Here is a 24,101-nt window from a genome sequence, read left to right on the forward strand (position 1 = left end):
TCCCACCGACATGGCACTAACAAAGAACTGAGCCACGAGGATCAGTAAACCAGATCTGCGCCAAATGTTCATTTTACTACAAACTCTTTTTGTTCACTTATTCAGTATTGTCACATTTTATCACAAAATGAAAAGAATCAAGACAAATGCCTATTATATCAAAACCATATAAACATTTTTAAAACCACAATTATATCAAAACCATATAAAGATTTTTAAAACCATAGAGTCCCATGCTGGAGCTAGTTCTAAGTTCTAAAATCATTTTTTTTTCCAAGCCTGAACGTCCAAATAAATAAAACAAAAGACTTGCTCCACAAATATACCATAACTTAAGGCACAGTGTGACAACAAAATGTTTATAACAAAATTATATTGCACTGTATACTCATAACACAACTCATGAATTAGACCCACTTTTTTGTTTACATGCTCTAGTGAACACACCTAACCTAAAACAAATAAAAGAATTACAAGTAGCTGCTCAAATGAAAGATTCCTTTCAGTACAATTCAGTATGTTATACATGCATTAATTAGTCCAGACTTGAGAATTTTTGTTTAATATGGAATATATACTGCAACGAAACATGATATGTAGTTTTAAGGCTCTTATGCTTTACATTTTGATTTTCACAAAACTGAAAATCATTTTCTTTTAGCCATTGTAAGTGAAAAAGATTTTATATATATATATAAATATATATATATATATATATATATATATATGTAGGCCATTAAATAATCTTTGATGACTTGTATCACTTATGTTTACTGTAATAACTGAAGCAGAAGAAAAAACTTGGAGTTGGATTTTGATCTTGTCGAAATGATATTTGTCATGTCTCACTCTCTCCTTAACCCACTGTCATCCCTCCACACATCTCCATCTTCCAAATCCTCATTGTCGATTTCATTGTCGCTCTCGTCTTTTTGATCCCTTTTCCTCTTTTCTTCTTTCTCTTTCTCCTCTGCCTCTAGCTGGGCCACCTCTTCGTCGGTCAGCTCCCGAATCTTGGGCCCAGATGCTTCCTCCTCCTCGGGCTGTTTATCTATAATGATTTCCTCTACCTCTTCCTCTTTTTCATCAATTTCCTTCAACTTTTCCAACTCTCTACGCTTCTCTTCCTCTTCAAGCTTCTTCCTTTTTTCTTCCTCTTCCTCCTCCTCTTTGATCCTCTTCTCCTCTTCTGCCCTGGCCTTGGCCAACTGAGCCCGCAAGATTTCCAAAAACTCATCAGGAACATTTCCTTTGTCATTCTCTTTGATGAGCCCGTACTCCACGGCTTTCTGAAGGGCCTAGAGAATAGAAAAACAAATATTTAGTTTAGGAGAAAAGATGTGAACTAAAAGACAGCACTACAAATATACTTCATGTCATGAAATAACAAATTCAAATATACTTCATGTCATGAAATAACAAATTCAAATATACTTCATGTCATGAAATAAATTCAAATATACTTCATGTCATGAAATAACAAATTCAAATATACTTCATGTCATGAAATAACAAATTCAAATAAATAAAAACAAAAAAGCCACAGATATATTTGTATAAATTAAAGAAAGCAATTATATGTAAAAACAATGTATATGTATATATGGCTCCTTTTGTCTCGAAAGGCAATGGATGCGCCCAAATGAGTCACTGGTTTTGGCTTAATCTTGAGACGGGGCAGAATCTGGTGTGGCTAATCAAGCCAATTCTAGAATGGCAGACTTTGCCACAATTCATACATAAACAATATATATTAGTGAAATTGGTTTCTTTTATTTTGTAATCTTAAAAAATGGCATTTATCTCTTGCTAGAGAAGGCACAGCGGAGGCGCAGTGGCTGAGCGGTAAACCGCTTGACTTCCAGGCCGACGGTCCTGGGTTCGAATCTCGGTGTAGACTGGGATTTTTTAATTTCAGGATCTTTGAGTCCACCCAGCTCTAATGGGTACCTGACATTAGTTTGGGAAAAGTAAAGGCAGTTGGTCATTGTGCTGTTAACCGTGGGCCACAGAAACAGATGACCTTTATATCATCTGCCCAATAGATCAAATAGTCTGAAAGGGGAACTTTACTTACTTAGAGAAGGCACAAGTCAAACACCCATACAAAAAAAAAAATTTTTGGAAAGAAAAAAAATGATTCTTAAATTAAATTATTTGTAAATCTTAGAAAGAAAGTGGAGAAATCGGTCACTCCCTTAGAAAAGATACCAACAACAGAGACTGGCCTTAGATTGGAACCCCCAGGGCACAAGACGTAGAGGAAGACCAAAAACAGCATGGCGGCACAGTGTACTAGATAAAGCCGAGAGGACAGGAAAGAGCTGGGAAGCCATTAAAAAGCTAGAAAGAGACTGTGAAGAGTGGTGTGTTTTTACTGAGGCCTTATGTTCCATGAGGAACCCAAAGGACAGATGATGATATTATTTGTGGTTTTCATGGTGCAATCTGAAAGTCAATGTAATTACATGAAAAGACAAATATTGATTAGTGAATGTAGATAATCAAACTAAATACCTCTTTTGCAGCTTCGGTTGCTTTCTCTGCCTTGGGATCTTTCTGTTTGGCCACGGCCATAAGAATCTCCAGCATGGGGCTCTGGACAACAATGCTGGCCAACTCTTTGTCTGCTGACATAATGTTGAGGAGGCAGTGAAGGACCCTGTGCTGGATGTCTGGCATCTCACTCACAGCATGGACTTGGAAGATGTCCAGCCATGCTGGGACCTTGACAAGAAAAAAAACAACAACACATTTACTTGAATTATAAAATAGTTTAATGGACTCCCTTGTACAATTTTTCATGAATGGAGTGTGGTGGCTGAATGGTTAAGCGCTCGGCTTCTGAACCTGGGGCCCTGGGTTTGAATCTCGGTGAAGACTGGGATTTTGAATTTCGGGATTGTTAGGGCCCCCCTGAGTCAACCCAGCTCTATTGGGGACCTGAGCAAAGTCGAGGAAAGTAAAGGCGGTTGGTCGTTGTGCTGGCCACATAACACCCTACTTGTTAACCGTTGGTCATAGAAACAGATGACCTTAACATCATCTGCCCCGTAGATCGCAAGGTCAAAGTGTAGGCTGGGGGTTTTCTTAAAGCTTTAAGAATTATCCCTGCATTTGAAGGAAGGTTTTAGACATGCATGCTACTCCTATATTGAAGTAAAAGGTATCCATTCTCCACCATCCACAGAGCTCTCCAAAAGTTATTTGCAGTAAAAGGTTAAACATGGACTGTGCCCTAGGCACCCGTGGAATCATCACATCATGGATCCAGGCCCCTTCATGCTATCACATTCTCCTGCTCCAAAAATCCTCATGATGGGTTTCATCCTTTTTTGGGACAGTAGAAATAATACCTAATACTTAACTTCACTGCATTGTCCAATGTTCTGGATTTAAATTTTGTTGACAAATGGGTTTATATTTAGCATATAGGTTTCTAAATCTAAGCAGCTTAAATGGGAACTTGAGTTGTGTTTCAGTGCTAGCAGTAAAAGATTTTATAGCATTCAAGACAATGTTATTCATTTTGTTGTATAAAACTCTATAAAACCTTCAGTGTTTTGAACAATAATTCTGTGTTGGAAGCATTGGCTGATGTAATTGAAAAGAACAATCTTTTATGTACATTACGTTTTACTTTACGTTGTGTCATCACATTCTTAATTAACAAGGAATATAAACATATATAATGCAACCAACCATGATATGTAGTTATAGTGCTCTTATGCTTCACGTTTATATTTCACAAAATGACTCATATTGTCAATTTCTAGATTACCTTTACAGAGTTTCTTCAGTAGATGTTTATACTATCCATAAATTCAAGTTTTTCAATTACATGTGTCTCCCTCTCCCTTCAACTGAGACCAATTAGTACAGAAGGCCTGAACACTGACCTGCAATGTCACAACCTGTGGGCAGTTAAGACCAATAGCTCATGCCACATCACAGGTTTGTATAACGTGGCAACGAGCTATGGGTCTAAACTGCCCACAGTTTGTGACGTTGAAGGTCAGTGTTGAGGGCTTCTATAATGAATGGTCTTGCTTCAACCCACTGGCATGACAAAGTACTTGAGAGCCCAGATTCAATAATATGATGCCCGACCCCCCAATAAACTAGAAAGCTGAGTGTGACAAAAAGCAAATCAAGTCATCCTGTGTGTATCAGTAGATTTTCAAAGAAACATTCCAATGTATGCATCACATTTTACAAGTAGCAATATCATTACACTCAATTTAACACTTCTTGCAAGTAACAGTCATAAGTCACAGTGTTGTACCTCTTTAAAAAAGAAGTCATCAACTATCTTTCAGTGGTTTTGTGGGCTCAAATAAGTAAAGGGCCTGTGCACAATGAACCCCATCGTTCCATGGAAACTAAGCCATTGTGTTCCTCATTCTATTAATACTTTCTGTCACAGATGCCATTATAGATTTATTTGTATATTTCACATTTAAAAGCTTGTGTGTAAATAGAAATATAAACCCTTGACTGAGCCTCAGGAATTACCCCACAAATCTAGATCCTTGACAGCGCCTCAGGTTTTACCCGAGACGTAATTACGATGTTGCAAATCTATTGGTTGATTTGAAAATAAATAAAGACATTTGAGCGCCAGAGAATTGACGAGAGTAGAAAGAACGCCAGTCAATAAAAGAATTTCCTAGTAGACAGTCGCGTTTTCTAAGAGCTCTGATTTAAAGCCTTTGTAATGTTATTTGTGCTTGTTGATCTGTAACTTGTACATAAGCTGTACTTACGTTTTATATTTAAATAAAGTTCCAGAGTTGTGTTTTAACAAAGAATCTTTTATTGTGAATCCTAGATCGTCATTTATTCAACTATTTTAATTCAAGTGAAATCCCCGGCACCACAACACACGTTGTGACACTTTCTATGTAGACTGACCTGAACAATTTTTTTACAGATGGAAGGTCTCTCTGACAATACAGCCAAGGCACCAGTTGCTGCGCGCACCAGCGCTGGGTCTTCCTCACCAGAAAACAGAACCATCATTTTAACCCTGTCATTCTCTCCATCAAATATATCCTGAACCTAAAAAGAATGTAGACAAAGACAAAAACATAGGTAAATAGTTCAATTTAATCTTGATAAAACAAGCTGTAATGTTTTACATGGATAATATTAATAATAAAATTTGTAATTAATCCTAGAAGTAAATAGAAAATAAGAGAAAAAAAAAGATTTAATTTGAAAGAGACTTAAACTGTAAACATAAAAAGTTTCCAATTCTGAACAGACTATAGACAAGTCATTCAATATACATAAGAACAACATTATTATTATAACGAATCCTGTCTCAACAAGCAACAGATGTACCCAGATAAACAGGCCCTGCAGCAACGATAGTATTTCCTTTTAGGATAAAAGATAAAGGAAATATGATTTGCAAGTATAAAATAGACATATTTTATACATATACTGGATCCAGAAAGATGTCTCTCCACAAATGATAGCATATGGCCTTTGCAAAGAGAAAGTTAAAAAAAAAAAAGATCTATTTATCACTGTCTCATATGTGAAATAAAAGTCAAGATGATTCAGAAGTTAAAAGCAACGTACAGTCAAGCCAAGAGAACTCACCTTTTCACTCATAACCATGTTACACATACATTCAGTGGCAGCCCGACGTAACATCTGATGCTCTTCAAACATATAATGTTCTATAGATGGCAAGCCCTTCTCTGTCAGGATTCGGTTTCTACAAAACAGAGAAAACAATTAAATATTAATGAACAACAATGGTTACCATTCTTATTTCTTATAAAATAAAAAAAAATGTTCCTTCAGAAAAGAAGATTCCTGCATCCTACATAAGAATTTCCTAATAAATCATTAATTCCCCCATGATGAAAAGAATACTTACCTGACAGAGTCACTGACAGAAGCCAAGTTGGTCAGAGACATCAGAGCCTCAAAGTTTTGTAGGCCTGTTCTATCCGAGTGTAGAAGAGAGAGTAATGGACGAACAACTTCATAAATCTGAAATTTTGTACAAATGACGATATACCATGCGTGCATAGAAATAAAAAATCCAATTTTTAAAACAGGAACACAATTGAAAATAAAAAATATTTTAATTTAAGAAACTTAATGATTCAAAAGTATGACTTAGTAGGTCTGAATACAACTTTAAATTATTATTACACAAGAACTTGAAAAACAGGTATAGTTTTGAAGTTTTTTATTCCCTAAAAATGTTTTGCTTACAAAAAATATTTAACTCTAGTAATAAAAAAAAAAAGTTGGCAATCACTAGATTCCTGGATCACTCACTCTCTGTCCAGGGAAAGCAAAATGTGGGTCAGAGGTCACAGAAATTTTGGCCAGTGCATGTGAAGCAAGGATGACCCCGTTGTCTGTATTGTTGTTCATCAGACTTAGTAGAGCCTGTGGAAAGTCAAACAGAATCTGATGGCATACATTTCACAATACACAAAAGAGATAAATTAACTCTTTCTCTCCTAACTGACGATACCGACGTTGATTCCATCAGAACGTGTTAAATAATAACAGAGAGAAAGATTTAAAACAAACTGTTGAGCCATTACCTTGACTCCTCCTTGCTGGACAACCAATCCTCTCAGGCTTTCTTCTGTCGTCAAAGACAAAAACACTCTAGAAATAAAACAATTCTTTGTTTACCTTCACATAAACACAAGACAGACTGGACAAGATCATGTTAGAGTAGCATAAATACACACTGCAAAATAATCAACTGCTTGACAGAAGAAACATAATTACCTGGAAATGAGTTCTCTACTGTTCTTGCTCTCTGTGTCACACAGTGATACCAGGGCATTGATAACTCCAGCTTGGGCCAGTTTATGAATTCTGCTTGTCACAAACTCTGATTTGTCCTGAAAGTAACATCAAGAGAAAATCGAATTGTACAAAAAGAGTTGAAACAGAATGCAGAGTCCAACCAGAAGTTGGTTGGGAAGAGGGTGCTAGTAACATCAAATTGTCTGCATAGAAACTGAAACTACAAAGTCTTTTGATCCGCAAGAGCAACTTATTAATTATATGCATAAGTTACAGAATGGAGGCCTGGTGGATAAGCGGTAAAGCGCTTGGTTTCCAAACCTGAGGTTCCTGGTTCAAATCCTGGTGAAGATTGGGATTTTTAATTTCAGGAACTTCATGGCAGCTTTGATTGTTGTGCTGGCTACATGACACCCTCGTTAACCATTGACCACAGAAACAGAAGACCTTTACAACATGTGCCCCATAGACCACAAGGTCTGAAAGGGGAACTTAGCCCTTAAGTTACAAATAAGTGAAAATTGTGACAACTAGAAAAACAGGTTGAGAAATGAAGTATTAGCTGACTTTATGCTGACAGCATAAGAAATTAAGTTTCTAAATTACACTCAGTTTTATCCATTATAATTAAAACTTTAACTTATTTCTGTCACATGATATTTTTCATTTTTGGGTTGTCTTCCGTTTACTACATATTTACAAGACAGTTTAGAAGGAAGATTGTCTAGATTTAAATAAGTAGGAAGATTGTCTAGATTTAAATAAGTAGGAAGATTGTCTAGATTTAAATAAGTAGGAAGATTGTCTAGATTTAAATAAGTAGGAAGGTTGTCTAGATTTAAATAAGTAGGAAGGTTGTCTAGATTTAAATAAGTAGAAAGATTGTCTAGATTTAAATAAGTAGGAAAATTGTCTAGATTTAAATAAGTAGGAAGATTGTCTAGATTTAAATAAGTAGGAAGATTGTCTAGATTTAAATAAGTAGGAAGATTGACTAGATTTAAATAAGTAGGAAGATTGTCTAGATTTAAATAAGTATTTGGGGCAAAAAGAAAAGCTTACAAATAAAATTTTAATAATAGTTGACATTGCTATTTAATAATAAATTATCTTTACAAGCTATCCACTCTCCATAAATGAGATCAAGGTAAGTTATCAAAACCAGGGCACAGTTAAATGACGATTGGAAACATTTTGTAAAAATTTCTACCATTTTTTAAAATTACTTTTGTAAAGCACATCTTTCATGCTTAAAGCTTTGCCCAGTGTGCTATGGCCCAATTTCTTTTCTAGACCATAGTGGCGGGGGAGAAGTGGTATCTCGGAGATGGTTTTCATGCTGCCTTTAGAAGCTCAGCAAATAACTCAGCTCAAGTCAGGATTCAAACTCTAGCCCTAGATAGATAGCCAAGTGTTTTTTTGTCACTCGAACATCCCTGATTGTATTAGACACAATATTAATGAATTTTAAGTTTGTTTCTTTTTGAAAGAGTAAATTAGAATCACAATAGAAAGACAGTGACTCCCTACATAACAATTTGTGATTCACTATGTCTTACAAACTGACTTAATCTTTTTTAAATCTCACTTTATCACCATAATAAAGTTGCATGGAGTCTGGAAAAAATATGGACATAATATAACCTTGATCCAGTAGTTATATCTCTGGTCAGTTGGTCATAGTACTCACCTTGGCATGTTCCTCTGGCACATGCTGTTTGGCAAATTTAGCCAGTTCCAGTAACTCTGGCATAATATCCTGTTTGTCATAGCTGTTGGTGCAGTTGACTAGTACAGTGACACATGCGTATGTTGTGTTTCTTTCTTTGCTCTACAAAAAAAAAAACAACCCCAGTCAAACAGCTGAGCTAAATACTTAGGTACAAACAGATTTTTCTAATGAAATCTGAATAATATTGAAGGCATTATGTTATGCTTTTGAAAGTCAAAATGTTATTTTATGTTTGCAGTCATTTCTTGTTATTTATGACAGAACCAGATTATTGTGAACAGCATTTAAAGGATGTATAAATTATTACATCGACATTAAATAATTATAAGGCTTGTCTTCAAATCTGAATATGAATGAGGAATGCATTATTTCCCATGGCTATGCAGCCCAAGCTGTGACCTACATATTTTGCCACATCCAGTGCAGTATAATGAAGCAAGACAGTTAACTATTAAAAGTAAAGTAACCCTTAAATCTTGGAGCAGATGATATAAAGATCATCTGCTTCTGTGGCCCAGTTAACGAGGATGCCATGTAGCAAGCACAATGACTAATTGTCTTTACTTTTCCCCAACTAATGTTAGGTACCCTAAAAATCAAGAAGTTCAAAATCCCAGATTTCAAGTTTTGAGCCTGAAGCCGCTTGGTTCTGAAGCCAAGCACTTCACCACCAGGCACCCAGACAGATAACTAGCAAGATTTTTCTGTTGTTAATTTCTATTTCCAACACGAAAAATATCCATCAATAAACATGGTTGAATACTATGTGAACAAAATAATTAATTATAAATACTTCATAATGTTTAATTTGTTACAAACATCATGCTTTTTCATTATGCTTTTTAATATCTTAACTAACAAATAAAAAAGAGCATTGCGGATACACATTGTGATAAAATTACCTTTGCCAATTCGAAAATGGATTTCAGGGCATCAGTGTCATTAACTAAGTCTTCTTTAATGTCAGCATCAAGTGTCAGATATGCCAAGCCTTCTGTCGCCCACTTGCGGAGATCAATGTCCTTTGCTGGATTAATTAAAAATCTGAAACAATTTTAAACAGATGCTGTGATAATATTGAAGCATTGATACTTTGAAACACTGATATCGACAATAACAGCATTAATGTGATACTAATTACATTAATGGCCATGTAAAAAAGTAATTGTTAGAATACTCAGAGCAGTGTTTCTCAAACTTTTTATTGTCATGATTCCCCCACCCCACCCCACCCCCCAATGAAAAAAAAATTTTCACCAATTTAGGCCAGTAGGGGGGGGGGGGGGGGGGAGGGGTGGTGGTCTGGGAGAGCACAGCAAGCTGCTCTAGCAATGTTCAGAGCTGCAGAAATGTATTAACCTGGCATTTACAGCACACTATTATTTACATCCTTGTCAAATAAAAAAAACAAATTAAGCCACAAAAAAGGTGGCTTATGTTGGTTGATACCATAAATTTTGTCATTCACTTAATTATAGCTTTAAATCTTAAACCCTCTCAGTCTGAATATCTTAAGAAAATAATTATTCAAAGCTCTAACCCATTGACGGGTTTCGTTTATCACAGTAAGTACTTAAATTCAAATATTTTAAATATTGGTGTAAGGACAAAAAAGTTTGATTTGATTTTGGGCACAATTTAGGCCATGTCGTGCCTGCAGTCCCTCAAGGGCACAAAAAAGTTTCAAAGTTTAGAAAAGAATCATTACTTTCTGCATATTTTGGCTAGTTTTCCTGTTGATCCCTCTGCCATTGGCTGCACACTGGCATCTGTGCCCATAAAACTTCCAAGTTTGCACAGTCCCTGTAGAAGTACATTGAGAACAATCAAATATTTAAAGGATTTGAAAATGATGTTGGCACAACTTGTCAGCTTAAATAATGATTCACTTATACTCTTAATCATTAGACTAAAGAACACTGAACTAAGCAACGTCTAGACTGGATACAACAGACCCTTTAATAACAAACTCTCACATAACACAGGGTACATCAGACCCTATAATAACAAACTCTCACATAACACAGGGTACATCAGACCCTTTAATAACAAACTCTCACATAATACAATATGAACTTTCTTACCAAGGGGAATAACTCTACATGCTATCAACAAACACATACACATAAACACAATGTCAACTCAATTAGCTTCGAAAACGAATGCCTTCAAAGTCAACATTAAACAACAACAAGGTGTTGTATATAGGATTTCACTGTCAGGAAAGACAGTGACTATTTTCCATTTGCTACAATATGAAACGTCCCTTTACCTATTCCTTAGTCTGCTAGATTGTTGCGCCACACATGATCAGTCAACAATCTCTCTTCATTCCCTTCCTATCTTTTCCCTTGACTAGAATCTTTTTTATTGACAGTCCAGTCCATTCTTTGATGCTGTCTTCCCATGGCCTTGTCTGTCTGCATCTACTTTTCCTTGGTACTGTTTCCTGAAGAAAGGTCTTTGCAAGCCCCCTAGGACCTCATGCTATAGCCATACAGTTTTAGTTCATGTTTTTTTTAACAGTGATCATCGGGTCATCATAATGCCCAATTATGACTCTGTTTCGAATTTCTTCATTTGTGATGCGGTCTTTGTAGGTGATCTCATCTCATCTGTCTGTGGTCCCTTCTGGGGTTTAGGCCACCAACCACCTTCCTCCAGGCATCACAGTTCTGGGCGAGTCTCTATAACTGTCCTTATGTCTTGCCTATCTGCTTGGCATCTGCTTCCAAATCATCCCCTCTTCCTCTTTCCTTGGGGGTTCCAGGTGAGGGCTTGCCTTGTTATGTTGGATGCAGGCTTGTGAAGGGTGTGACCTATCCATTTCAAGCGTCTCTGAAGGATATCTACTTCAATGGGCTGCTGCTTTGTTCATTGCTTTGTATGTGATACCAAATTAATTTATGAAGCTTTTGAGTCGATAAAGCAGAGTACTGTGAGGGTCTTCAGTGCTTAATACATCCTTTAATTTACCATTTCATAGGTATAAAATAGTGAAAAGTAGTTTTAGGGTTTGTCTTAAAATTCTCATATAGTCCATATACTTCCATATATCATATAGTATAACTTACCACCAAGGCTCTAACTTTAATGTGATCCTCGGATGACTGATATAACTTTTTAAGAATTGGTACAGCGTCTTTCAGGATGCCGCTGCACTTGTCCTTCTTGGAGGCTGAGCTGACGATGGCCTCCACTGCCACTCTCTGCAAAGAAATCAACACAAAATTTGAATTAAAAAAAGGAATTCCTTTGTTTGTCAGTCTTAAAAAACTGGTAGTGCTTGCTTTGAGATTTATGTCAAAATCTAAATTACCAATTAATTAGCGACAAGAAAATTGAAAATTGAATACCTAGAAATGGGAAATGTTTAAAAACTAAGTTGGTCATTTCTAATATTAGAAAAAGGATTATTTTTTTTGTGCAACTAAGTTCAAACTGTCTTTGTATGTATTATTAATAAAAAAAATTCATTAGAAGAATAACATAGAAAGAATGAAAAAATACATAACATTGAGTCTAACATGTTTTCTCAAAACCATTTCAATTACATTTCATAAATTCATTAATAAAAAGTAAAAAAAAAAAAAAAAAGAAAAACTAGAAAGTAGAAATAAATAAAATCTATCAATGTTGTTAGAAATCTTTATTAAAAATTATTTTTTTAAAATCAATTCTTTGCTATATTTTGTTGGATTTAATCAAAATCTGTGAATCATGTTTTATAGAAAATATCAAAAGAATTCATTGAGAACAAGAAGAAACAAAATTCTCACCTGATACTGCACATTGTCACTACTGGCCAATGTAAACATCAGTTCAGTGACACCTTCCAAACTCAGCAACATGCCACCAACTTCATAAGGACCCTAAATGGATGGAATTGAGTTTTATCTTATTATCATACGAGTCTACAAAAATTGTGCATGTAGGTCAGAAAATTATATGGCCACAAACAAAAAAATAATTTGGGCCTTTAAGGTGATACAACAAGACACATGTCTACCATTCTAAAATCTGCATTTTATGTAACTTCAACAAAGTATTACCTGAAGTAAAGTGGAAAGAGCAGCCACGGCTTCAATTTTAGATTCAAAAATTCCATCAGAAAATAAATCTCTGCCAGTAAAAAATAAAAGGTTTGAGTTGACATCTAATTATTAAGATCAAATCAGATCATTTTTTTGGCATGCAGATTTGAAATTGAAATGTTTTGATGCAAAAAGATAAAGTCATGACAACCAAATTGAACTTGTCTTCTTCTATCACTACTGTCATTTATTTTCCTCTATCACTACTGTCATTTAGTTTCCTCTATCACTACTGTCATTTAGTTTCCTCTATCACTACTGTCATTTAGTTTCCTCTATCACTACTGTCATTTAGTTTCCTCTATCACTACTGTCATTTAGTTTCCTCTTTCCTTACTGTCTTACCTAAAGAATTCATGACATTTTTCTTTAAACTTTTCTCTGAGTTTGTCGTTGATGAGATCGTCGTAGATTGTGGACAGTGCCAGAGATGCATGCATGGATGACTGAGATGTGACCTGTAAAGTTTTGAACTCCTTCTGAACCCCAGCAACAGTCAAAAGGTTTTCAACCCCTGAAAATAAAAATTAAAAGCATATATTCGAGAATGAAACAAAACAATGAAATAAAATAGAGTCAGTACTCTGCTGCTAAATCATACCAAATAACTTATTACTATTTATGATTTATGAACCGGATGCTAAACTATCCCAAACCTTCGGTATCCAAAAAAGGTTTTGTCCAATCAAATCCATTTTTAGAAGTCACATTTTTGGTGATGATCTCCATGGCTGAGTCTCGACCATATGCAGTGACCTTATTGCTGACTAGCATTTTGACCAAACATTTGAAAACTGAATCTAAAAAGGCATTAGATTCTTCATCTGTACAAGAAGAAATAATGTTTGCAACTTAAAACAAACGTCGCAAAAGCGTATCTTATTTTGTGACTAGTTTTCATGCACGAGGGATAGCAAATCAACAAATAATAAGGTATAAACATTCAGAATATTAGCTAGCCACATTTTTATATGCTTGTAAGTCTTGGACGCTGACTGCAGAGCTAGAGAGGAGGATCCTAGCAATGGAATTGAGATGTTACAGTAGGATCCTAGGTATCACCTTCAAAGACCACATCACAAACCAAGAGATTAGAAACAGGGTTACTGAAGCGATTGGACCCCAACTGACCTAAAAATGCAAGCTAAAAATTTATGGCCATATTACAAGGTCTCCGGGGCTCGCAAAGACCTTCCTTCAGGGAACAGTACCAGGAAAAAGAAGAAGAGGTAGACAGAAAAAGCAATGGGAAGGCAACATAACAGAATTGATAGGCCTGCCATCGAAAGAGGTTCTAATTAAGGAAAAAGACAGAGAAGAATGGAGGAAGATGGTCGACAAATCTTGCAATGGTCCCCCAAATGGTCCGGCAGACTAAGGGATAGGTAAAGTTAAAAACTTGCCAAGTTTGATGCGGGGAAACGGCATTCTTTCTCCTTTTTTCTTGGCCTCCTCATACTTCTTCAATGTGTCAAGGTGCTCATCTAGCCCTGTGTAGTAAGTCATCAGATTCTGTAACAAAAGAGCCACAGGGGACGCCTTGTCCTCACTGGAGGCTTGGGAGAGCAACTGGATCAGCAGAGCAACTTCGATCTCCTGTATAATTTCTTTGCACTGATGGGACAGATAAATTAAGAAAGCGAGAGGTAAAATAATGCATTGATTGGCCTCAATATTTATAGATCAGTGATTTTTCTTTCAGTGTTCATCGCAAGGACAGAGTGGACTAAATGACTTTCTTACGTAAGCTAATGACAAGAATGAATGACAGAAATTTTTTGTTAATAGACAGATAAACCATTACATACAAAGTATGATTGTTTTTTAAAGATTTATCTTCATCATCAAACTCCATTTGAGTGAGGGCTTGAGAGGCTCAAATTCTCTCTTGTGAAAGCCCTGGACAGAAACCCTGCTGTTTTGCATAATGCATACATGCCACCATACAGGTTGAGAATTAGTGGTTTCCTAGATTTATCAGAATAGGTTTATATTTGGGAAAGTTGTTCCATTACTGTAAATTTGAATATCACACTTGGAAACAGAGTTGACAAACTGAATTTCTAACAAGAAGTTTCCATGGGGAAAGGGTATCATAAATGTTTAATCTTCAGCCATACGAATGTCTGATTTCTAATGGAGCAATCTGTGAATAAACGGGTTCAATTAATTAACATTTATGATGAAACTGACACAAAAAACAAAAAAGAAGGTGTCCCAAAGGCAGACTATGAATACAGTGGCTTGATGATGTAGAGGCAGATCTACAACAGCTAAGAATCTGGGCATGGTGACGTAAATCCCAGATTAGATCAGAAAGGAAAGATGTGCTAGAGGGTGTAAGATTTGATTTTGATTTTAGGCACATCGGCACAATTTAGGCCATGTCGTGCCTGAGGGGGTGTAAAGCTACTGGGATAGGTGGATACTGATACTAACTGACACTGTTATATTGGATTTGAAGGCTTCTTTGTATATTTTAATAGAATTATTTTTTTTAAATTACATTTATGCAAAGAAACATTTTTCTGTATGAATGTTACACTGTCAGATAAGCTCTAAGAAACACATACCCTTGATTTGCTTCCTTTGGCCAATGTTGCTAGAACTCTAACCGCTGACTGTTGAATCTCTGTATCTTTTTCATTCAGAAGTTGCTTTAGTTTGCTCAGTCCTCCATGTTTTAGTATGAGTGATGCCCCTGCGTCTTCCCTTGACAGCACTATTAAGTTATTCAGGCCCTGTTTCAAACAAACAAAAATAATAATTCAAAACTATTTCCCATTTGGTGCACCAACACAAATTTTTTAGAGAAATTTAAGGAAAAATCTTACATGTCATTTTACTAAGTGCCCTGACAGACTAGAGTGGGAAGTTGTCACTACCCTAAGAATATTTAGTGCTATGGCCATCATTAAAGCTGGGTGTCTAATAATGATGCTTATTTTAAAAAAATGGAATAGTACAGGTGGTTATTGTGGGATACTCTCTTCTTGTAGTGTTTGATAAGATAAAGAAATAGTAATGCCAGAAAAACTTTACCAATGCAACATTTTGTCTAATCAGGTTACGGAATCATATACTGGAGCATATACAAATTTTAGTTAAGGCTAACTCTTCCCAGTTCAAATTCTCTAAATATAGCACTTATTTAGTCTCATTCAACCAAGTAGCAAGTTCTCTATTTGCTGGGTTGGTCTCAATGGTTTACTTGATATAAAATGTCATGCTGCTCACCTGCAGCCTTTTTTGGTGGTCACCAGTGGAGTCAAAGGCAATGTTAAACATCTGACTGACTTTATTGCTGGTACTGTTCTGTTGCTTGGCCTGGAAGTAAAGAAAAAAATTTAAACACCAAAAAAAAAAGGGGGGCGAGATATCTACTAACTAGAAATCATAACCTTCAGCCTTTTGCCAATGACTAAGATGAAATAAATTATAATGGTGTAATGTTATTTCAGGAAATAAGTTAAAAATACAATTTGTATCCTGCCAAGAGAGACAATATTAAAGAGCAGCACTTTTACTCAGAAATTCTTTCATTCAAACAGTATGTTTTGTTCAATGAAGATTTATGTACAAACCTTTTCTTGTACCACTGTGTTTAATTTGTTGAACAATGGAAGAGCTGCTTTGTTCTGGGGGTCAACTTTCAAGAGAAGTACAGCATCCTTGAAGGCATCTTCAGCTCTCCCTAACTGTTCGTACGCTTGGCACCGCCGAAATAGAGCCTTAGGGTCATTAGGTGACAGATCCAGTGCTATAAAAAAAATTTCTACTTTATTTTTAATGCATATGAGCTTTTTTAAATATATATATATATTTATTTTCTTAACAACAAGTCATTACTGTTAATAAAAAAAAAAAAAACATTACCGGTAAGGATTGAGTATTGTTGAAAAAAGTTTTGTAACTCTATTACCCTCTAGAACTATTGTTTATAGCATACAATTAAAACATTTAAAGGCTTATATCCCAATAGCAATCGGGCCCAACAATGACATGCTGACCACTGTTAAAAAAAATAAACCATGTGGCTATACAAGCTCCTCAGTGCTCTGTAGCAGGGAAAAGAAGAGGCAGAAAGAGAAAGCAAAGGGAAAGACATCAAAGAATGGAAAGGTCTGTCGATGAAAGGTATTAGAGTGAAGGAAAAAGACAAGAGAGGAATAGAGAGAGACGACTAACAGATCATGCCCCAATGGTCCAACAGACAAGTATTAGGTGATCTCTACCTCATTCCAGCTAACCTTTACATAATAGATAATACTCAGGTAAAATGAAATGTTAAAGAAGACTTTGAGATTTACATTGCGTAGCATCCTCTGCAGCTTGCTCAAGTTTATTCATTTTCAGGCAGCAAGCTGCTCTGTTTTTGTAAATTACAGCTTTCTCTGAATCCTTTAAAGGCCCAGAGTCTAGAGCCCTGGAATAATAGGTTAAGGCTTCTTCATAGTTGCCGAGCTTGAACAGCTCATTCCCTTTTTCTCGTAAGCTACTACTAGATTCCGACATTTTGACTGATTCCTGTAAAAAAAAAAAAGACAAAGAGATCTTTGAACTATTTATCAAGTTTGATATTAAAATGTAAAAAAAAAATATTACTTTACTATTTGAAGCCCATCTTAAATTTTATGTGGATTAAGTTGTAATATATCCTTCTGATTCTTTATAATAGCTAAAATATATTATATAATAATTATGCATAGAGCTTGTAAGCCTATAAGAGAACCATTTTGCAAGTACTCTAGCCCATAAATGAAAGATTCATAAAACTAAAGAAATGGTAATTTATTTTAGGAAACATAAAGGCTAAAAGGCCACCTTGCAGAAATTCAGAACCACAACCAAACCATAGACCAAGCGCAGGAATATAAATACCTAGGTACAACCATCAACAACAAACTGAAATGGAGTAAACACTGTCAAAACCTTTACACCAAAATTCATCAACGACTCTTCTATCTTAGAAAGCTAAGAAAATTTAAACTCGACAAAACAACAATTAAACTTTTCTATACAGCTAATTAACTTTGCCATCACCTGCTGGTATGGTAATACTTCACTGGTACAAAGACATATACTAAATAGACTAATTAAAAAAAGCATTATATATCACTCAAACACAGCTACCATCTCTTGAAGTTTTTCATGCAAGATGCTTTTCCAAAACACACACGATTCTCAAAGACAACCTGCACCCATTAAAGCACTGTTACATAAGATCTGAGCAAAGTGGTCGTCTCCTTTCCCTTAGGACTAAAACAGAAAGATTTAAAAACTCATTTATCCCACTTTTGGTCAGTGTTACAAGGTCATCCGTCATCATCGAGAAGTACATAGAAGTCTACTTCATAAAAGCGATGGTTGTGGGTGTGTATGTGTTTCGTGTGTGAATGTTGTTCGTATTTGCATCTATATTGTTATTGTTACAGTAGTTACGCTGAGGTGGTCAACTGTAGTCAAACTGAATTTCCATTGGATTGGACCAATAAAAATTATCTCATCTTATAACTTTTGTATATGGGTGGAATATCAAGATGTGGAAGATCAGTATTTCCATTCTATAGTTTACTCAACAAGATGAAGTAAACTTAAAACATTACCACCTACACATTACTAACCAGATGTAGCCTGATGGGCGAGTGCAAATACATTATTATTTTTCCTTACAATGAGAATGGATGGAACTATAACAAATAATAATAATTAGTCATCAATTTGCTGTACTATATAAAAATAACCAGTTAAAAAACTACTTGTTTTTAAAAATGAAATATGCAAACTGGAATGAATTGAACAGTCGCAGCAACACTTAAAAAACTTAAAACAATATGGAAAGACAAAGGTATAGCCCATGAAACCAAAATTAGACTGATGCGTTCCATGGTCATGACCACATTCTTATATTTTGGGTGCTGACTGCAGAACTAGAGAGGAGGATCTTAGCAATTGAGATGAGATGCTACAGAAGGATCCTAGTTATCACATATAAAGACCGTATCACAACTGAAGAGATTAGAGACAGTGTTACTAGCTGTCACGTATCAAAGCCAAGTTGTAATTTAAAATATTAATTTTTTAAAATTAAATTCTGTTAAAGGTTGCTGGGTTTTTCCAATGACGTTGCAAACATCCAGTGATCACGCATATAACCTTTGATAGAAAAGTATTTAATTGGTTGAAGAGGTGGTTTGGTTGGTTAATCTAATTATTAGTAGAAGGTCAAGTACAGTCACGAGAACAGAAAAAGATGCGGGTTCTAGAATCGCCAGTTGTAGGTAGAATCTCATAGAAGCAAGACGTATATTACTCTTGAGTTAGAATTAATAGAGATCAGTTTTGTACTAAATCTAGTAGTTATTTGAATATTTTATATTTCTTGATACTGTTCACTTTGTAAATAATGTACAATATATTTCGTGTTTCCAAGTTGATAATTAATGTTTCTGTGTTTGAATCAAAAGAATCATTGAATCTACTAGTTAATATAAAGATTTGGACATTATATAGAATACACAGCACGTCACAGTAACTCATATTATCAGCTCCTAACATCTTCAAGTAAGGCTTAACTCATCTTAATAGCTGACATCTTCAAAATCCTCTGCATCACGGTTATAAGATCTCAGCACCCCAGACAAAGATCAACTAACAAGAGAAACTGATAGACAAGATCTTTAACATCAAGATCATCATAGGCAAAAGATTATTAAAGATCTCCTCAAGATCATATTTCACCGTGACATCTGGCATCATTAAATTAATGTTGCGATGTCTAGAAAACATCATTAAAAAAGCATCAAAAATTACACTCACAACATTACCACATTTAAAGGAACTTTTTGAACAAAAGTGCCTAAGAAAAATCGAAAAAATCATGGAAGACAACGGCCACCCGCTCCATCAGAACTATGTCAGGTCGTCGCGAAGTGGGCAACTGCTGTCAATCAAAACAAGAACGGAGCTGTACAAAAACTTGTTCGTACCTCACTCAGTCAGACTCTTATCACCACCACTCATTGATCAGGGAACATGAAATGCACCAAGATACCTGTGTGTAGTCGCTGAATGAACTCTTTATGTTGTCTGTTGTATTTATGTGTATTTTTCTGTTGTATTGTCTTTATATGAGAAAAGAGTCCTTGTAATCACAACAAATTTCCATAACGATCAATAAAGCAGTCTTAATCTTAGTAAATTAAAAGTATTATACAGACTATTTCTCTCAAATTAATCCAGTCAAATGAATTACACAACCTACACTAACACTGCCTACAGTACAATAGTATAGTCCTATAGTATAGTACAGTGGTGTAACAAACAATGATCTAGACCTAGACATCTGTGGCCATATTTCAGTAATTTATTTCTAATTGTGAATAGTAAAATTCTAAAGTAAATCTAGACTTTCGATTTAATTATCTAATTACTTGATGACTATAGACAGTATAGATCATAAAAAGTATAAATCTCTATTTATTAACCCTAGATTCTAGATCTATAATTTAATGATAATTGATATTCATTTCTAGACTATTTATAATTTAAGTTAACTTTAACTTAAGAAATTTACTATTTAGTCAGAGTTGAGTGAGTCTGTATCATTTATATAGATCTAGAGTCCTAGAGATTCTATGTCTATATGCTCAGAACAAGTTCCAGAAGATTTAGAGAAAGGTTTGTTCTAGAGTTTTCTAGAGATTTTGAGACTGAAGTGAGTAAACAAGTAACTTTCCGTTTCCAGCAAAACGAAACTTGCCAGGATGATGACGATTTAATAAGACACACTAATCATGACTAATCATGACTAATGACGATGTATCAGATTCAGTGTATGATTTTATAAATCTTATCTATGACTAGAGTAGAATAATAGATCTAGTAGAAATAAGGCAGAAAAAAAAAAAATTTCGTTGACCCAGCACCTAAGTATATGTCCTATTTATTCTAGATAAATTAGAGCTTTATATAAGACAAATCAAACTTACAATAACACAAGTAAACACAATAACACATTAAAAGTACTTCGACACGGAAATGAATTTATGTGGAGTAAAATTATAAACTTCTAAAAACAACGAGTTACAATAAAAATGTATTATGTTAAATCAGATTTTTAAAAAGTTAGTTTTTAAATGTGGAACTAAATAGATCTTTAGGTCTAAATATTCCATAACGATCTATAGATGCAAGAATGACAACTTTCGTTGTTTGGATAATAAATAAAATTATAAATAAGAATACATCTTAATCTAGATCTATAGAAGTACCGGGCAAGGGCGATAATAAATAATCTAGACGAGAGCTGATGACCTTAAAAGGAAATCGATTAATTAACGTTATCAAGTAGAAAAAGATGATTCGATGTTAAACAAGAATTTAGATCTAGATAGATTAAAATTAATACTCCGCGTATTATCTAGTTCTAGTTGTTTCTATGTTACATTACAGTTGAAAACACGTTATCTTTATAATACAGTGATTTCTTGACTTTATCGTATATACTTTTTAGAGTGGCCCAATTGCGGTAGCCTCTGTGGCCAAGTGGTAAGGCGTCGGTCTCGTAAACCGAAGATCCAGGGTTCGATCCCCTGCGGAGGCACGATCCTGGTATCGAATTTTTTTTTTTAAATATGGGACTGAAAAACTATCATGATAAAAATAATAATTGTCTAGTCGATATCCATACAGATCAAATTAGATTCACTTTTTTTTTTCTTTTAATATATTATCAAGACATTTTTTTTTTTTTTTTTTGAGTTTTTATTTTTCCATTATTAATAATGTAAAACGTTCAAGTCAAAACCAAATTAATTTTCTGATTTGTAAGACATTTACATGATTTAGCGTTACCTGTACCCACAAGGTAACAAGCCAAATTAGGTTTTTACATTGTGTCTGTCAGTCTGTCTGCAACGTTTACATAAAAAAAAACACCATTGAGAATCATTTTCATCATATTCTGTAGCGTGAAAAATAAAGAGGAAGAATCTTTAGGCCCTACTATCCGCGAGGAAATGTCTTACAATTTTGTAACGTATTCTGGCCATTTTGTTTTTTCAAAATTAAATACGCAACTTTTTTTTTTTTTCATACCAAAAGCACATTTTGAAAATGGTATTGACAAGACTATTATAATATTACCGGAATCGAGAAAGTAATCCAATGGATTTCAGGATAGCTGCCTGGTCGTGCGGGTTGCGCACTGGACTGTCGTTCAGATTTATCAATGGTCCCGGGTTTAAACCCTGCCCGCTCCCATCCCCCGTCGTCCTGCGGGAGGTTTGGACTAGGAAGTAAACATATCTTCAACTCTGAAGGAACATCCGAAACATGTAAAACATTTTACAAAACAATACAATAAGAGGAAGTTGTTATTTTTTATTTTTCCTTTATATGCATACATTGTACCTTAGTCTTGCCAGCGTATACTATACCCATTATAGAATGACGAAACCTTTGCGGATCCCTTAGACTTAAGAGGCACACAGGTCGCAGAGTCATACTACTACTTTATTTAGGGTACCAACCGTTTTTGCTTTTTTTTTGGAGTGAGGGGTCGTTTTCTACGCTAGTTAGGCATATCCTTCACGTGTGGCTCTGATATTGAGTCTCCAGCGGAACTGATTTCACTGACAGGGAAAGGGGCGAAGGCGATTACCTGGCGCCTAAATCAGTAAGCTTCGGACAGGAGGGGGTCGTTATCCGCTGCTGGCTATCCTCCCTGATAGAACTTGAGACGCTGCTGACCCCAAACTGTATCGGCGCTTGCCATTCCTTTAGATAGATCAGCTGTGTGGAGAGGGGTAGAGTATGGTAGCTACTATTTGGGCAACATCGTTTCGACCATAGCTAATGTCCAGTAGGGCCTATTGTCCATGCATTCATCTAATTTCTACGAGATGATCCATTGTCGCTTCCCGATTCAAGGAGGCCATAGATATAGCCCTACATTCTATGCTGTTTTAAATAAACCTTTTATTTAGAGCTACTGAGTGAAAATCCATTTTTTTAATGATATCTCTATTCAAGTCACAACTTCATGGAACCTGGAACCTGCCATGTCTCAGCCAGGACCCGGGACGCTAATCTCAAAAGCAGCTCTAACGATTTTCCTAGAAAGTTAACAGTTGGTGTAAGGCCTATTGCTGAGAAAGGAATAATTACAGACGTTACTTCAAAAAAGAAGAAAATTACGGCCTACACATTTATGTGTTAATCTAGTCATGCATGTTAATCAATGACTTAAACTCTGATTCGTTGGTTTTCCTGGCTGATGCAGGCAACCCATTCCATTCTCTAATGGCACTAGGGAAGAAGAAGCAATTGTACGAATTTTTTTCTAGCGTGTGGAATAGAAAATAAAATGTGTCTTTCTGGGTATTTCATTAGGTTTTGTTTTTCTATTAGTAAGTTGACCTAATTGGTAGAATCGTTGAATCAAGAAGCTGACGCCGGTGTCAACATCACGTGTTCGATACCTCAATTTGAGGCAAAAAGAAAATTACATTTAGGCCTATATTATTTTAAGTTGTATAAAGGAGGTATTGTCTTTTGAAAATAAAAAAGTATGTTGTAAAGCTATAGTCAAAATGTTTCGCTGATCAATCCAAGCACACTGGACGAAGACAAAAATGGACTCTCCATTGGCTTATTCAGAGTCATTGTGAGGCGGTTGTTTTTTTTTCCCCTATACAAAGGCATGATGGATCTACTCTTTTGTATTCCTCTTGTCTCATTTCTAAGCCAACGGATCCTACTGCATTTACTAACATCGCCTCTAAAATCGAGACGTCATTTATCTTCCAATATGTGTTAAATAGGGTTTATTCTTCAATTTTAAGGTCATAGCTGTGGTCCCGTCTAGGGTATAGGAACCTACCAACTTCCTTAAGGCGAGTCTGTCTCCACGTCTTACTCTCTGCTTCCAAATCTCGGCGCCTTGTATCTCTTGTCCGTTCCCTCTTTCCTTGGGGTTCCTGGTGAGGTGCCCATTTTGTTGGATGCAGTGCATTCAGGCTTGCGAAGGGTGTTACCTATAAAGCGCCTGCGACCTCAAATGATTTATTCTTCAATAGGCTTCTGCTTTTTTCTTTGCCACAGTTCCAAATAGTTATCTGGCTGTTGGATTATAATACCGGTACGAAGATTTTAGCCCCTCTCTTGCTTTTACAAGATGTCAGTTTTAGTGAATTGCTAATCAGTCTGATAATTTAAAATAAAATTATATTTTGTTTCCAAACATGTCATGTTCTCTCACTTGTGTATCAAAGGCCCAGTTCACCCATCTCTGAACTACATTAAGGTGCAGTGATATAGTCATACTTTTTTTTTTTAAATAAGCCACATGTATTTTTCTGTTGCAATTCTGCTACAAGGAATTGTTCAGATTGTTTTTTTTTCTTCTACCTTACTTTTTCCTGTCTGGTTGAAAACTTTTACACGTTATTTCTCCTACTTTCCATTCTGGGATCAAGCTG

At 35.4% G+C, this 24,101-nt stretch overlaps 1 protein-coding gene and 1 non-coding gene across 3 annotated transcripts; one reads left to right on the forward strand and one right to left on the reverse strand.

The window, feature by feature from the left end:
- Positions 1-698: 698 nt before the first annotated feature.
- On the reverse strand, positions 699-20,643 carry LOC106064105 (protein unc-45 homolog B-like). 2 transcript variants are annotated; one of them, XM_056015784.1, is made up of 22 exons: positions 20,610-20,643; positions 16,929-17,145; positions 16,203-16,378; positions 15,856-15,945; positions 15,192-15,359; positions 14,022-14,232; positions 13,275-13,442; positions 12,964-13,132; positions 12,577-12,646; positions 12,304-12,396; positions 11,599-11,733; positions 10,233-10,327; positions 9,427-9,568; positions 8,483-8,623; positions 6,772-6,887; positions 6,579-6,645; positions 6,304-6,417; positions 5,894-6,009; positions 5,611-5,728; positions 4,915-5,061; positions 2,518-2,727; positions 699-1,298 (listed from the first exon to the last, which is right to left on the reverse strand). In XM_056015784.1, the coding sequence occupies exons 2-22, from the start codon at positions 17,131-17,133 to the stop codon at positions 846-848; spliced, it is 3,204 nt and encodes a 1,067-aa protein (XP_055871759.1). In that variant the 5' UTR covers positions 17,134-17,145; positions 20,610-20,643; the 3' UTR covers positions 699-845. The 2 variants fall into 2 exon arrangements, with proteins under 2 accessions (XP_055871759.1, XP_055871757.1); XM_056015782.1 differs by lacking the exon at positions 20,610-20,643 and adding an exon at positions 20,052-20,111.
- Positions 20,644-21,151: 508 nt separating this feature from the next.
- Positions 21,152-21,223, forward strand: Trnat-cgu (transfer RNA threonine (anticodon CGU)). Its single transcript has one exon. It is a non-coding gene; the product is annotated as a tRNA-Thr (tRNA).
- Positions 21,224-24,101: the final 2,878 nt, after the last annotated feature.

The sequence above is a fragment of the Biomphalaria glabrata genome, chromosome 17, assembly GCF_947242115.1.
Source record: "Biomphalaria glabrata chromosome 17, xgBioGlab47.1, whole genome shotgun sequence".
NCBI lineage: Eukaryota > Metazoa > Mollusca > Gastropoda > Planorbidae > Biomphalaria > Biomphalaria glabrata.